Source organism: Ambystoma mexicanum, chromosome 12 (assembly GCF_040938575.1).
Source record: "Ambystoma mexicanum isolate Mex_15411 chromosome 12, UKY_AmexF1_1, whole genome shotgun sequence".
NCBI classification, from domain to species: domain Eukaryota; kingdom Metazoa; phylum Chordata; class Amphibia; order Caudata; family Ambystomatidae; genus Ambystoma; species Ambystoma mexicanum.
In genome coordinates this window covers 629,273,183-629,288,806 of record NC_090936.1, presented here as the reverse complement: position 1 = coordinate 629,288,806, position 15,624 = coordinate 629,273,183, and the positions used below count along the sequence as shown (strand labels likewise).

At 44.4% G+C, this 15,624-nt stretch overlaps 1 protein-coding gene across 1 annotated transcript in view; it reads left to right on the top strand.

Moving 5' to 3' along the window:
- AASS (aminoadipate-semialdehyde synthase) overlaps window positions 1-15,624 on the top strand; it is a 950,357-nt gene that overhangs the window by 606,749 nt on the left and 327,984 nt on the right. The window contains exon 14 of the mRNA XM_069629092.1: window positions 12,404-12,525. Coding sequence (XP_069485193.1) covers window positions 12,404-12,525 — 122 coding nt within the window. The remainder of the gene's footprint in view (window positions 1-12,403; window positions 12,526-15,624) is intronic.

The window sequence follows — 15,624 nt, the reverse complement described above, 5'->3', positions numbered from 1 at the left end:
CTCCAATCTTGACTCTAATCTCCCTTCTGTGCTCCTTCTCCTTGATCTATGCTTTGCTTTTGACATGGTCAACCATACCATCCTCCTCCATCGTTTCAGCAGCAACCTTGGTATTACTGATCAGTCCCTGGCATGGTTGACTTCCTTTCTCACCGACCGACCCTCTCAGGTCCAACCGGGTCTTTCCTCTCTACCATCTCTCTCTACTTGTGGTGTTCCCCAGGGGCCTAACCTCTCTTCCTGGCTCTTCAACCACTACCTAGCACCTCTTGTGTACCGCATTGCTACTTTCTGCTCCAATTTTCAATGTTATGTGGATGACACGCTACTGTCTTTCAGGCTCCCCTCAGCCACCTCTGCTTCTTCTCTCATACCCGAATGTCTGGCCGCAATTCATGAATGGTATGCCGCCAATGATCTCTGCCTTAATGCCAGTAAAACTGTGATCCTCCTCGTTGGGACACCTGGTCCCTCCTTTGCTTTCTCTCTCTGGCTGTCCACTATGGGACTTCTTCCTGCTCCTTCCTGGGAAGCTATGAACCTTGGTGTCATCTTCAACTCCAACTCCCCTTCTGTCCTCACATCTCTGACATCTCTAAGAAGTCAAACTATCAGCCGCACCTCTATTCTACCTTTTCTCACTTTCCCCCAGAAGCTCACTGTCTCCAATGCTCTGGTGCTCTCTAGGCTGAACTATTAAAACAGCCTCTTTGTAAATCCTCCTGCCTCTACTCTTCGACCTTTACAACTTATCCAGAACAGGACTGTGAGACTTGTCTTTGGCCTCAAGCCCGGAGATCGTATCCCTCCAGCTCTGAGATTTCTTGACTGGCTCCCCGTGGCTGCAAGGATCAACCTCAAGACCCTCTGAATCATCCACAATTCTTTCTGGGGCCTGGGACTGCTCTACCTCCAGCTTTCTCTTCCAAAACATCTTCCTTCTCGAGCAATCTGCTCATCCACCTCCAACTCTCTGAGGGTCAGATGCTTCTCCAATCGGAGAGTTGGGGGCAGATCTTTCTTCGGCTGGGGCCTCCCTCTGGAACAGCCTCCCTGCCTCTCTTAAATTTGGGCAGAGCCGCCTGCGGTTCCAGAAGCAACACAAGACCTTCCTCTTCTGCTTTCTCTCTTCCTCTCCCCTGCTGATGCAGCCGACTGCTCCGCGCACTGATCACCTGATCACCTTCTGAACTCAGGCACATGCTCCTGCAGGTCCAGTTGCCCTCGCACTGGCTTCGAGCTCCCCAGTGTAAAGACTGGAGGGGGGTTATCTGTACTCCGGCACTCTATATGTGTCATGATTCCTGCCCCTCCTGTCCCCAGCCCTCCAAGATGTCAGGCTGGAGCCAGGCCACGATCACCTACATGGCCCTCCTGGGCCTCTCCATCCCTCCAAAGACCCATTTTCAGTCAAACTTGGCGCTTGTGGCACCAGACTCACTCCCATAGGATAACATTGGGGATTGGACTTGTAGTGCATTGATGGGGACAAGATGGATGCACCCACATATTCCGGTTCCCAGAACTGTATGTGCAGTCTAGTCTTTTGGGTGTGGTTCAGCCCAGAGACACCTGGGATACCCAGAGACTATTTAAGCCACGCCCAGGCTGAGAAACATGCTTTGTGTTTTCTGCAAGTGCAGCGTGACACTCACCGTGTTTGGATCGGTCTCCAGTAGGCCTGCATCTTTCTTCTGCGCTCAGCTCCTGCAAGAAAAAGAACACCGTTAGGAACAGCCTTACCTTGAGGCGCTTCTGGCCATCATTCATCGCTTCTTCTGTTCTGCTGGCATCTTCGGCGGAGTCATTCCCATCCCGGCACGCCGTTTCCTAGGGAAAAGAACAGAAAAAAGGCATTAGTAAGCATTCAGCAAATCTTTCTTTATTTTTAAAGACTGTACGAGCTTCAAACGCTTACCTGAATTTCAGCCGCTCTGGGGGAACTCTGTCTCCGGAACTTCTCATCCATCTGCAAGAGGGAAAAAACACTCCAGGTTAGCGTGGAAACATCTAGAGGCACCGCATACCGCGCTTACTCACCACATTTCTTCTTTATAACCGGCATCCACGCTGAAAACGTTGCGGCACCTAAAAGACACAGAAAAATAACTCAGTTCAATACAAATACAAAAGGGTTGCATCGCGCATCTCGCTCTCTCTCACCTTCAGCGCTACTCATCTCAGCAGCACGTCGCCATCCCCAGACGCCAGCCATCATCTAAGGAAGGAAAGGAACGAAGTTAGAGAACTGTTCAAAAGACTCTTTATACTTACCTGTCAGACTTTTGCCAGTGAAGTAACTAGGCAGCAACGAGCCCACATCAATCAACGCGCCCCTGCGCTGAAAGCAGGACGGAGAGCACACTTTCCAAGAAAACAAGGTGAACTGTGGATCAAAGGGAAGGGTTGGACCCCGGGGAAGAAGGGGTTCAAGCACACAGAGACAATAGGGAGTTAAACTCTTCCAATCCTGCGTTTCAGGCCCAGTCTCCAGTCGAGTAGACTCCAGGGAAGGGTTTGAGGTTGTAAGAGGTCAGAACAGGCTGAGTGACGTCCCAGTGGATAACAGGTGATCGTTACAATATGGCAGAGTAGAAGCACAGAGCACCCCAGCCAAGATTCTCTGTTGGTAGCAATGGACGAGCAATCCAGGCTTGGCTCTCAGGAGCTGATGCAAGCTGGTTCTTAAGTACAGCGTAGTCCCCAAGCACCCACAAAGTAATGTCCACACACTGTTAGTGAAAACACAGTTCTTTATATAAATAATGCTTTGATTATGTACACATACAATAACACACTTTGTGCTCAGGTAATTCTAAAATGATAAATATATACAGTCTCCAGGTTGTACCACGATTACTTCCTATATCCCATTAAAATGCATCAACTGTAGACAGTTTCAAATTACATACAAATCGATTAATAATGTGGACCAACAATGGACCTGGGGAGGAAAACAAGTTGGTTAAACAATTGGCAGAATACTGGCCCTGTTCACCTAAACACAGTTCTGGGGATCCCCCACCTGGGCAACCTGTAAATAATGATATACTGACAAGCCCCGTCCATATATTGTTTAGCAGAGTCTTATTTCCTTCTACAAATGTTCTATTTACCCCAATTTAGCTTGTTTAGCAGAGTTCAATGGCAGGTCATCGACGGATCCTTCTTGAGTGAACTCCCTTTAAGGTAGGAGCCACGGATCCTCGAGATCCCTTGTGGAAAAGGGTGAACAACGTGGTAGAGGCAGCAGCTTCGGTCCTCGCAGTGCTGGTCGACGATTGGTCGTGGACGTCCTGCAAAGGTGAGGTGTGCGTTGCACCTCGGCGATTATAGTTAGTTGCCGTAAAGAGTCAATGAAGAATGTAGGCCCAGCAAGGGTGTCAGGTCATCGGCGGTTGGCGTCACCGATCGGTACTCACCCACGGCTTGCTTTCGGATATTCGTCGGCTTCTTTGAGGATTTCGGGTGGTGGGAAACCCACCGGTGGATTCTCCTTGGTTCATCAGCGACCTTGACTTTCTCCAGCAGGACAAAGCGGTCGATGGTGATGAGCAAGGGAGTCCTTGATTCAATGTCTTAGGCAATGGAGCGTTGCGAGTCCGGTCGGCAATGGTCATCGATGGTGATGGACTTCAATGTCTGGGCGCTTCGCTTCAGATTCCTCAGCGGTCCCCGTCTCCGGTTGGCAGCCTTTCGATGACTGACTTCCAGGGAGCCTCGTAGCTCGGGAAGAGGTTTCCTAGCCAGGTTCTTTCTTGGATCAGTTCTCGACGGCACGGCAGCTTTCAGATTGCGTCGAAGGGAAACAGCAGTTAACCACCATCTTCCGGCTCGGCTTCGAGATCAAGCATCCAGTTTTGACTTCAGCTTCTGAACGATTTCCATTAGTGAGAGGTCCCCAGATATACTGTTTGGTCTCTCATTCACTCTGCGGGGTCACACTCGGGCAACCAATCATTCAGAAGGGCATTCAAGCAAGCAGGCAGCCAATCAGGCTCACAGTTCATTCAGGCCGTACTTCTCCATCCAGACACTCACAACCATGTATGTGTATAGGGACAAGCTGACACCCATAACACAAAGTGTATATTGGTCACACACTCCATTCACCCAGGTCCCACCCCAAGGATCTACCCACAACATACTGTCATTGGGAAGGCTCCAGCCAGTCTGGCCTGGACCTCCCCACAATACTATATATGGAACTTCCAACCAACAGCCAGTCAGGGGAAGGGACAGAGTCAGGGCTTCCTAGGACTTTGGGAAAACAAGGTAACAGGCAATAGAAAGTAAGAAGCCACGGGAGCCATCTTGTCTCCTATCAGGAATCGACTGATTCCAGTGGCAGTGCCTGGATATCCCAAAATGGAGGATACTCAGAGCACCTGTCAAATTCAGCATGGAGCTGCCACTAGCCCATACCCTGCTCTGTGGGCCACACATAAGTGCCCAAAACAATACACTAGGGGTACAGAGTTGTACCCCCAACCATGGGTGCCATAAGGGTATACCAAGGGTCTGTTCACCAAACCAAAAAGAGGAAGAGCTGCACTGCCAAGAGTTCCACATGGACTCCTGTTCAGAAAATAACACAACACACATGATAAAAGGACTACAGGACAAGGACATCTGCAACCCTACAGTCCCTTCTCTCTGCACTTATGAGCCACCCGCTGGCTGCACTTGTGAGTTAACTGCACTTCCCCCTTCCCCTACCCCCTGGCGCTTGTGCAATCTGAATGACACAGGTCCTAGTAAGATTGTTATTTTGGCCTCCCTTTGTTTCCCCCTCCTTGTCTTATCGCGCCTGGAAACACTTGTGTACAGGCACCTTATAAATGCCACATCATATCAAAGGGTGTAGTCGAGGAATGGGCAGAGTGAGACAGGAGACGAAAGGAGTAGTATTCGAGGAGTTGGTAGTATGGGCGTGGTAGTAGGAGTAGAAGATAAATGAGCAAACTAGAATCCAAGACTTTAGCCCATAGGGGTCAACACTCGGTAGTACTAATCAGGGATTACAGATGCCTGGGCTGGAGAGGAGGCTTGTTGCAAGATGAGTGTGATGACCTTAGGCCATACAAAGAAAATAAAAACCCTTGAACTGTCTCAGACTCAGTGGTGTCTGTGCCATTTGTGACATAGCACAATTTGTATACAGGAGGTATTTCAAAATTACAAATGGCTGATTGAAGCATAAACATATGGGAATCTTGCTGTTGGTATAAGCCAACACAGGGGAGCATAAGATGGATTTATGGGAGCCCTTCCCCTAAAAGCAAGAATAAGGGATGTTTGCAGTTTCTTTCAATAGATATGGGCAGTTCAAAAAGATCTATCATTCTTGGTGATTTTAAATAGGTGCAGCCCTAACCTGAAATACTAGTTGCTGGCTTTCTGGTGTACCCCATGAGTTACAAAAGTACAGCAAGGGACACACCAGGCCTCTCAGTGTGATGCTTAGCAGGGTTGCTTGGCCCCAAAGCCTGTTGCACTCTCTCGACCTAATGTTTGGGTTCCTGTAAGGTGGAGAGTGTTTCCCTATCCTACCTCTAAAAACACCTCTCTTTGTCTCAGTGGGTGACTACTGTATCACAACTTCTGAATCGCTGGGTGGCACCTTTGCCACTGCTTCTGAATCAGTTACCCTTGATCCAAACTTCCAGATTTTTAAGGCTACCTTTGCAGCCAAACCGCTATATCCCTGTATCCCAACTTCTAAATATCAGGGTGACACCTTTGCACCAATTTAGAAATCTTGTGATGACTACTGCACTGCAGTCTTCATATCTCCGCCCCACCCTAAATTCTAGTGAGCCCGGTCTCCAAACCTATGGGTGGCTCCTGTGTCCCAGTGTCTAAATCCTCTCCCCAAAATCCTCCAGTCTTACCTTGGACTGTCTTCTGTAGTCTCCTTCCATCGCCCGGGCCTTTTCTCCAGCACATTCATGTGACCCTCTCTCCAGCTGCTCTGGCTGACTGAGCTGCTGGGCTTATATACTGTGGCCTCTTCTCCCTCTGGGTTAGGACTCTGGACAATGGTCTGCATCTGTCATTGGAAAGCGATTCATTTTTAGGTCTGTGCACGGGCTGCCTTAGCTTTCAAAAGGGTTTCCCCACAGACCTTCAAGGAACATTAAAGAGGATTAGGGTTTTCCTCTGAGCTTGTTGCCTGCCTCAAGCGGGGAATCTGATGGTGGTCTTGGGACCCCCCTTTGTATTTGCACTGGGGCCAGCATCCTCCTGCATGGGGCTGTAACCAGCCCTTTCGACCACCCTCCTGACCGTTCCCAAAGACATGCAAGGACTCAGTCGCATAGGCTTTAAATAATACTTTGGGTACGTTATTATTGCATGATCTTCAACAGCATGCTTTTTCGGTTCATAGTCTATTGATACATTTTATTAGGACAATGCTAAAGCTGCCTCCGAGTCCATGTTTGGGCCAGAAGATTGCCTGATGGTTCCTACGTACACATACTGGCATGACGGCCTTCCTCGCCAGTCTCTCACATAACGGCTGAATGTGCATTGTGGCCCATGGAGGAAATCTGAGGTGGCTCACGTAAGTCACTGTCAATGGTGACTGCAATCCATTAGGAGGTTGAGACCGGGGAAGTCCAAATGGCAACCAGATATAGCTGGTAAGGGGACAAACGTGTTACTGTGTGGATGAGGGCAGCAGGGCACAGTAGCACACGTGCACTGTACTGGAAAACATTTAATTTCATGTAAACATTGATGTGCCTGTTATCAAGAGAAGTCTTGGGGTGGTGGAGGCTGAATACGTTGACCAACAAAATAAATGTTAGGTTCAGAAGATGAGGTGAATAGTGGGCCTGTGCGCCGCTCTGTAGTGTTTTGGATAGGTGTGGAAGTTATATGTGTATCCTTGCTGCAGTAACCTAACTAAGACATATTCTCCTTAGTCAGTCTGACTGGGAAAACAGTGTAGAGATAGTTAGGTGAAGTACTCAGCCGGGAATATTGAGTATCTGAACACCAAATATTCATACAAATAGATTAGCACCCTATTTCTGAGCCATCAGGTTTAATGTTGGCTCAGAAATAGGGTGCAAATTAGGCCCAAATGATATTCAGAAATTGTAATACAATAACAAATGACCTTAGATGGATACTGAATAAATCTATTTTTATGGAAATGTGGTGTTCAGAGCCTCTATATTCCCGGCACAGTCCTTCACCTAACTATCTCTACACTGTTTTCTCAATCAAAATAAATGTTCAATTTAATAAAATAATATATAATGCCAGGCGTGAATCCTGATGGGTTATGGATAGCCAAGTTACAAAACACAGTGCGCTGCAGGATATGGAGTAAAGAGACCCCAGATCCACAGGCGACCAAGGGGCCATATTGAAACACAAATTAAAAATGCATTTCAATAATAGGCCGAAGGCAGGGGCAGTATGTGGGTAATTTCTGAGCCATCCATGCAGATGCAGTGCCATGCTTAGCCCATGCGTTACCACCCCAAGCTGCCCATAAAGGGTCTCCTGCACTTAAAAGTGATGGTCCAGGTCACAGTCCCTGGAGGGACCTGAACGACATTAATAAAAGAAAGAAAATGAAAGCTTTAAGGTTTCCTAAAACTGAAATGTATACTTAGCAGCCATTTTACACGGGCTTCCTACCCATAAACGGCCAAGCAACCGGAAGTCCACTCCCAAACAAACGAGCCACAGCCCCAACTAAGCCCCACTAATTTGTGTGTATGCTTGACCCCAAAGGTTGCATATTCAACCCCAGGCTACGCAGCTCGGCAGTTTAATATGTACCTTTTTATCATTGGCTAACTTGTCTGTCCAGTACCGCAATGCCAGTATTTTCTGATATGCCTAGGTCTAGAAACCTTTTCTTGCAGAGTATTTCCGATAAGTTGGAAAGGCTCATAATACTTGGCTCCACAATTCCCCTTAGGCCGCCTCCTACCGTCTCGGCTGAGGTGTTTGTAAGTACTCATTTTCTATACTCTGGACTGGTGAACAGATGTATAGGAGACCACCCTATGATTGGAACAGAGACAACTCTGGGAGCTATAGCCAAACCAGTTCAAGGTAGCTAGGCAAGTGGTGAAAGCTAAGTCTCAGGAAGGGTGAGCTTGGTAAGGGTGTCTACAATGAGTCCACAAGGTAAGTAAACAAGAATAACCCTTAGTCAATCAGTTACAAAAAATCATTTTTAAATGGCCAAACACACAATGAAAAATTACTATAAGCAGGTAGTTACTATCGCACAAACTAATATAAAACGCAAATATACATCCATTTAAACAGTGCATTAATTACAGAAATACCCCCACAATACCTGAAAGGAATGGTAGGTAAAGCATATTACACTTTCAGGTTCTAGGAATCACAATACCATGAATGGGGCCTTATGCCCAAAAGTTCACCACGTTCCAAAGAATTTAGTAACGCAACGACTCCTCTTTGAAATTTGCAGATGACATGCTGGTGATGATCTCCTCACCAGAATCCTCATTACGTGCCTGACCTCTCTGATCGAGAAATGTGCAACATGTTTGGGAAATAGTCAACTGGCGGAAGTCTGAAGTGCTTACGATATCCAAAGCAGGGCGCTTCCAGGGCTTTGCCACTGGCCTTTCAAATGGTGATCATTTATCTGGGCATCAAGATCACAAGAAACCCAGCCTTTACCTTAGGTTCTAACCAGAAGGACATGACTAATAATATGGAAGATTTGATGGATTCTTCTATGCCTCAAAACCAAAAGAAGACTGAATGCTATTGAGGGGGCTATATTATCCATGATTCTTTACATACTATGCAACCTAGGCTTACCATGTCCAAATATCTCTTAGAAAATCTTAGAAGAGCTCCTCTTTTAGCCTTTTCAAGTGTGGCAATATGTTTGTGCATGACGAATCCGCAGGTGTGGTGAGAAAGATAAGTGATATCCAGGGAAACTTCGTTATCCTTAAATATTGTGCCAGGTCCAGTTGCCACTCTTCGATGTTTCAAGTGACTCCATATCAACTATTCCATAATAACATTGTGGTGTTTGGAGTTTGAAATATAGGACATTATATACTGATATCCAGCTAATCCACCTTGGAAATTGAACTGATACAATAAGAGCACCAATGGAGGTTCCGCCACAGCTATTCAAGAGCTATGCAAAAATCCACATGCCAGCAATTATACTTACCATCTATAGATAATAAAACACATTTCCTAGCCCGGAGCCCATCTGATCAATGCACTTTCCAACGAGGGTCAAAGAAAAATGGCAATCAGTAAACCTTACTTTTCATCCACGGGTAACACCACTACAAATTATTGGTCATAGGATAAGTCTTGTAGAAACCATCTGAAAAAAATATTTTTATGGGACCTATTTGCTTAAATTTGTTTTTATTTCACAAGTAGTAACCTAGAAAAATCCAGCAAGTAAGAAGTTTGTTGGCACCATCAAATGATTTTCGTGCTATACACATTATTCATTCTATTTTTCTTTAAATACGGAGCCATGAATGGTAGGTACATGATCATACCCATAAATGCGTTCTACACAAAAGGTCTTTGATATCAGTACATCTTTGTTTCCTAAACCTAAATTCTATTTATGAACTCTTATAATGTTATGTGGGATTTAAACAGCGCATCTCTACCACTAAACTTGACCTTGTGGCACTGAATGTATTTTGTGAAGACATATTTTACCTTGTTTTGCATGCTGTTTTAGTAAACCCAGAACACAAAATTTGAAAACCCATCTCTAAATGATTAATAAAAAAGGCTTTAGTGATAAGCCAGGCCATATATCGCTACACATGAGCTTGGCTAATAAACTCAAAGGGAAAACACAAACCAAAAAGGCAATGTATTGAAGTGCGTTTTCCAATCTTCATTGGAAATAGAAATCAACATGAAATTGATGAAGGCATTATTTTACCAGATAGAAAATGAGTGGGCACACTTTATAGGCACCATAAATAATGACTTTCCCATTAGGTTAAGAAAATGGAAATACGTAGTTACTATCGAAACATAATAAAACACATTTACTATCATGTAGACCACGTCAGCAGTGCCTTTTCCAAAGGGGGAACAAAATGAACTGAAGGCAATAAACCTTACTCTTCATCCACCATCAACACCACCACAAATCATAGGACATGGGATGGTGAGAAGTGTGCTTGCAGATGCACAAGTACCACACATCATAATGATGGGACAAGTTATGTTATGTTAGTATGCTTTTGCATTGTGTCAAATCCTTGTTCGATGTGTTTTACGCCCCTGCCCCAGGTAACCAGACCTTAGTCTGCTAGGTAGAATAGCATGAGCAAGGGTGAAATAAGAGGGAGGAAATGTGAGAAAGTAATTTGCAGACACAGGGAGGGAGAAAGGGGTAATGCTTGTATTAATATGGATGCGTGTTCACTCATTATATATGGACTATCTTTTAGTGCGGGGTTCACAGAAACAAATGTCTTAAAGCTAATATACACACTGGAATTCCAAGGAAGTTTTGGAGTTTTAGAAGATGGAGATTGAGAAGTGTTGGGTGCTTGAAGGACTCAAGATTGTGCTCTGGCAATCCTGGTAGATACTTGCCATGCCTCTTGATGGTACCAGATGTAAATTCCTGTATATTCATTTGGGAGCTCCCAAGCCAATTTAGGAGGCGGCCTGATCCAGGAGTCCAGAACGTTTTTTAACTTAGTACATTACAGTCCCTCCAAAGAATTCCGCAAAATAACAAAATATTGATATCTCCCCTTGTTACAAAGAGTCTCTTAATGCTGGTGCAGGAGCCGTTTCAGTAAGTTCATATTCCTCCATCCCCCTAGAAGTCTATTTCACATAGATTCAAAACCCTTCGCCTGGTTGGTCACCTCAGCATACCTTTCTCCTTACTAGCATATATCACAAATTGTGACCTTTTATTTTGTAAAAACATTTGATTGCCATCCTATAATGTTGCAGCAAATGTTGGACAGCATAGGCCATACTTTTGACCACCACACTGTGACTGAGGGAGGGTCTATTTTATTCCAGAAGGTCGTAAAAGTTTGGGATATGACCAGAATATGTGTGCCAATGTTCCGTCCTATTCACGCTTTCGGTTGGGGAAGGAAGCGGGTGAGGCGAGTACATGTTAAGTACCAGCGGTAAAGGAATTTTAGCTGAGTTTCTATGAGCACCAAGTTCTTCTAAATGTCCCTACCCATTACTTTTTTTTTCCCAGTTTGCATGTTAACTCCTTTTTGCATTTTTTCCCTAAACTGCCATTTCATATCACTTTTCTAAGATATAAGTCAAGCATAGATTTGAGAGATCATGCCTCTGGAGGATTCCATCTCCCCGCAGTATTTTCTCCAATTGTGTTAGGGATCTTGAGACCCGAGACTTAACCTCCGGACGTAGCAGCTAATGCCTTCATGGCCAGTACTTGAACCTTTCGCCCTCTGAGATTTCCTTTCTGAAACATATGCTCTTCCAACTATCATACACCCCCTCCTGCAGCCCTGGTGTGAATTGCCGGTTTCCCTTTATCGCAGCGAAGGGTGAAGGGAACGCTGTGTAGATTCCCCCTCTATTGTATGCCAGGTCTCCAGTGTAGCTTGTTTTATGTTTGCATAGAGATTCGGGGCTCAGGATTTTGTTAACCACGGTTGGGACCATATGCAAGGCTTTGCTCAAAGAAAACCTATTTTTTTCTGAAAAGGTTTGTATGCACTCAGGATAGGCAGTTGGTAAGCCAGTAATATTTATGGACATATGGACAACCTAGCCCCCTCTCTGCTTTCTGAGCCATTAGAATGTTTACTAATATTTTTTACCTTCCCATATGAATTGTAATAGTAGCTCTTGAAATGTTGTAAATTCCACCCTGGGATTTTCACCCGGGACTAACTGAAACGGATAGAGCATCCTTGGGTGTATATTCATCGTTACAGTTGCTATGCAACCTAGCCAAGAGAAACATAGCCCTCCTATTTCGTGTTGACTCTTTTTAAATGAGGGTACTTGGCAATATATAATCCAGAAAGGCCTGGTTTCATATGAACTCCTGAATATGAAATGCATTTGTCTACCTATCTAAACCTAACCTGCTTTTTAAAATTGTGCAAATTGTTTTCCTTCATGTTCAAAGTTAATCTCAGTGTTTTACTCCTTAGGCTTGTGTTGCTTGCTAACTCTGAATATGTGTTTTGTTTTGTTTCTTTAGCCAATGGCAGAGATTTAACCGCTTTTGTAGGTGAAGCTACCCTGAAAGGGTTTAATCATCTATAGCCATCAAAGATTATATTGGAATTCTTTGAAAGCATCTTGTTTTAAAGTGTGACAGGTGTGTAAAACAATTGACTTAGCAAATCTTGTAAGGCATACTGTCTTCTCATTTTAGAGAGCATGCACAGCTGATGGCAATGGGTGCCAAAAAGAAAATCTTAGTACTGGGATCGGGTTACGTCTCTGGGCCAGTCATAAACTACCTCACAAGGGATCCTAATGTGGAGATCACTGCAGGTAAGTAGACCGCCTTCAGCATTTCACCACAAAATGTAAGTGATTGTTCAGACTCTCATTTAGATGTGGAAATGAGACCACGGATATCCTCTAGAGATCGCATTTAGTATTATTTTCAATACTTTGTCCCATTTCTTTTAGATTTTGAAGCATAATCGATGCATCCGTTGCATGAGAAGTATGCATGAGGAATTCAAAGACTTAAATGTAGACATACTTTTGAGCTATTGCATAACAGGTGCAACTAATTCAAAAAATAATCTTGAAGTTAAATGTTCATCAGAGGGAAATAAAGGAAATTCAGGTTGATATTAAAAACACAGTATTTGCATCAAAAGGCTAATCCCTGTTTGCGTTAGCTAGTCACATTTGGCATAAACTCATTGTGATGAATTGCCATCGAGCATGGGTGTGAAAGCTGTGGCTTTTTTGATTTGTATTAATTAATAAAATTCCTGTTCCCTCCACTTCCTCTAGAGCAAAGCACTGTGGGTGTGATGTCATATGGGCAAAGTCCACTTCACTCAAGAACAGGGATTGGACCACTAAGGCAGGCTAGCTTTAGGCCCATCACTTGTAAGCTTTCACCGTTAAAAGACATCGCACCACTTCTTTGCAATAACTTTGAGTAATCTTTTGGACTCCAACCCATGAACTTTTCTTTTGGATCCTGCTGGGAGAGCAGACGTCTCTAGAGTCCTCTAGGTGGGAGGTGAAGACAGGTGTCCCAATGCATAGGGGAGCTCTATCCCCTGACCATCCCCCGGGACCATTGGGGATGAACCTGCTGCTGGAACAAGACCAGCCATAGCAGTACCCAGGAACCCATGTGGTGAGGACCCCTGCAATTGTGTGCCAGCCTCCCCGTGCTGGGAGCCTGAGATCAAGGACCCATCTTGTCCGAGTCCCTAGAGTGGGGCACGCAGCACACGTAGAAGTGAAGTGCTGCCAGCCACAGTGGTGCCCAGTCTGTCCCTCTGTTAAAGGACACCTGCAGTTGTATGCCAGCCTCCTTTGAGTTTGGGGCATGAGAAAAGGATTCCTCGTGTCCCTCAACCCCTGGATTAGGACTCGCAGCACCCTTAGTGCAAAGACAGCCAGGAGCCTAGGGGGTTTTGCCGCTTAACTGCTTGGTGACGGGTTTCAAAAATGGTTTGCCAAATTTGAACAACCAGGACCTTCTGGCGCTGCCTTTTGGACGCTCCCAATCTTGAAATTGTTTTCATAGCTCCAAGAAGTCTCATTCGGTGCTGCCGGACCACCAAGTACTGCAAAAAGGGAACATTGACTGCTAACTGCCCCCCTTGGTCCATTTCAGGGTCCTAGAGACTTGTTAGGTCACTTATATTCCTATTGATGAATATCTATTAAAAGAACATTGTGGTTATTACTTGCCTTACACCCCTGATCCATTACTCCAAGTACTGCATCTTGCTATCTTTGTTTTATTCTGTGTTCTTTCCTCAGGAATGGGTTTTGTGTAGTGTTTTTCTGGTTAATTATTATTGTACATGGTGTGTTTAATTAAAGTATATATTTTTATAGAATCTTGATTGGACATTGCTATATTTTGGACTATTAAACCTCGCTGTTTGTGTTGCCACGGAACCATGTTCACACCTCTCTTGAGAGTATAGCCTTCCCTCTGCCCACATTACCATAAAGGCGAAGGAGGTGTATTTCTTAACTGTGCCCGTTTTGCCTTTATGATTGTGTTGGCTCTTGGTTTGTAGAAGTGTGAGGGTCGAGATGGTGCTTTATCCTCTACTCATCACTTGTACTCCTGCAGGGCATAAGACAGTTTGTCAATCTGAGTTGTTCCAAATCTTTTGGGAAAAATCTTTGAACTCCAGCACTGTACGGTGCACAGGCCAGCGCTGCAACCCGCTATGGAGCAGAGGTTTTAGGACATACCAGCACCCCAAACCTCTGCTCTAAATTCTTAAAAAGATTACTATGGGTCCCAAATAGTACACCAAGCAGTCCACTATATTTGGAATGGGGACTTACAAGTATTAGTGATCGGACAGCACTCTAACCATTGGTATATCAGATCTGCATCTGGTCCCGTGACTCTGACTAAATAAAAATTGGCAATAAAAGATGTTGTAAGCTATCAGAGTGCATCCTCCCTCCCATGACGTAAGCATATTAAGGATAATTTGAAGCTATTAAAACTGGAGGATTTCTGGTATAAATATCTATACCTGTCTGCTTGTACTACTAATATCCACAGTATTATACATTATAATCCTGAGGATATTATTAGTACAAGCAGAGAGTTACTCGTTGAAAAACATGCAGATTTTATTAAGGGCCAGTATGTAACCAAATATTTAAGTTTATCTATGGGTTATAATTCCCTCCAAATTGTAAGATTATCTGTCTTATTGAAAGCCCACTCCAGAGAGCATTATACTTAAAAATGTGACTGGGCATCAATAGCTTCATTTAAGGCTCAGTGGAAAAAAGATAATGTAGAATCGTGTCCCTTCTGCCATGCAACTGCTGAGACTATACAACACTCTCTCGTTCAGTGCCTCCTGTATGATATCAGAACCTGAAACCTTATACCATGTCTTTAAATAGAGGTATTCATTATTTGATTAATGCAGAGAAACTATGTAGGTCAGCTAGCTCGATAGGTATCGTATATGCAGTATCTAGCTACATGGACAAGGCATGGTGTAGGAGGGAGAGAAGTTTAGCTAGTATACTATAATTATTTTTTGTAAGCTGTATTTAAGATGATTTTAGTGTATTTATCAATTTCTTTTTTTATGATTGTTTTATAATGACAATGACTTTAAGTATGACCTACAGTTTGGTGTGCCGATGTTTTTAGTGTTTTGCTTTTCTCAAATTCCTTTGTCTCTTATGATAAATGGCTGTGGGCCTCATTACAAGTTTGGTGGTATCTCAGCGGTAAATCTGCAGAGATACCACCAAACTGATTTACCGTTGCCACCACTTTACGAGTAGTGATAGGTGGTGTTAATCCCCATTTATTGAAGTCCATAGTCCTCCATGGGGATTTTGGCAGAATTACCACCAGCGGTAATTCTGCCAATTTTGGCTTTTTTTGGCTGTAAAGCAGAG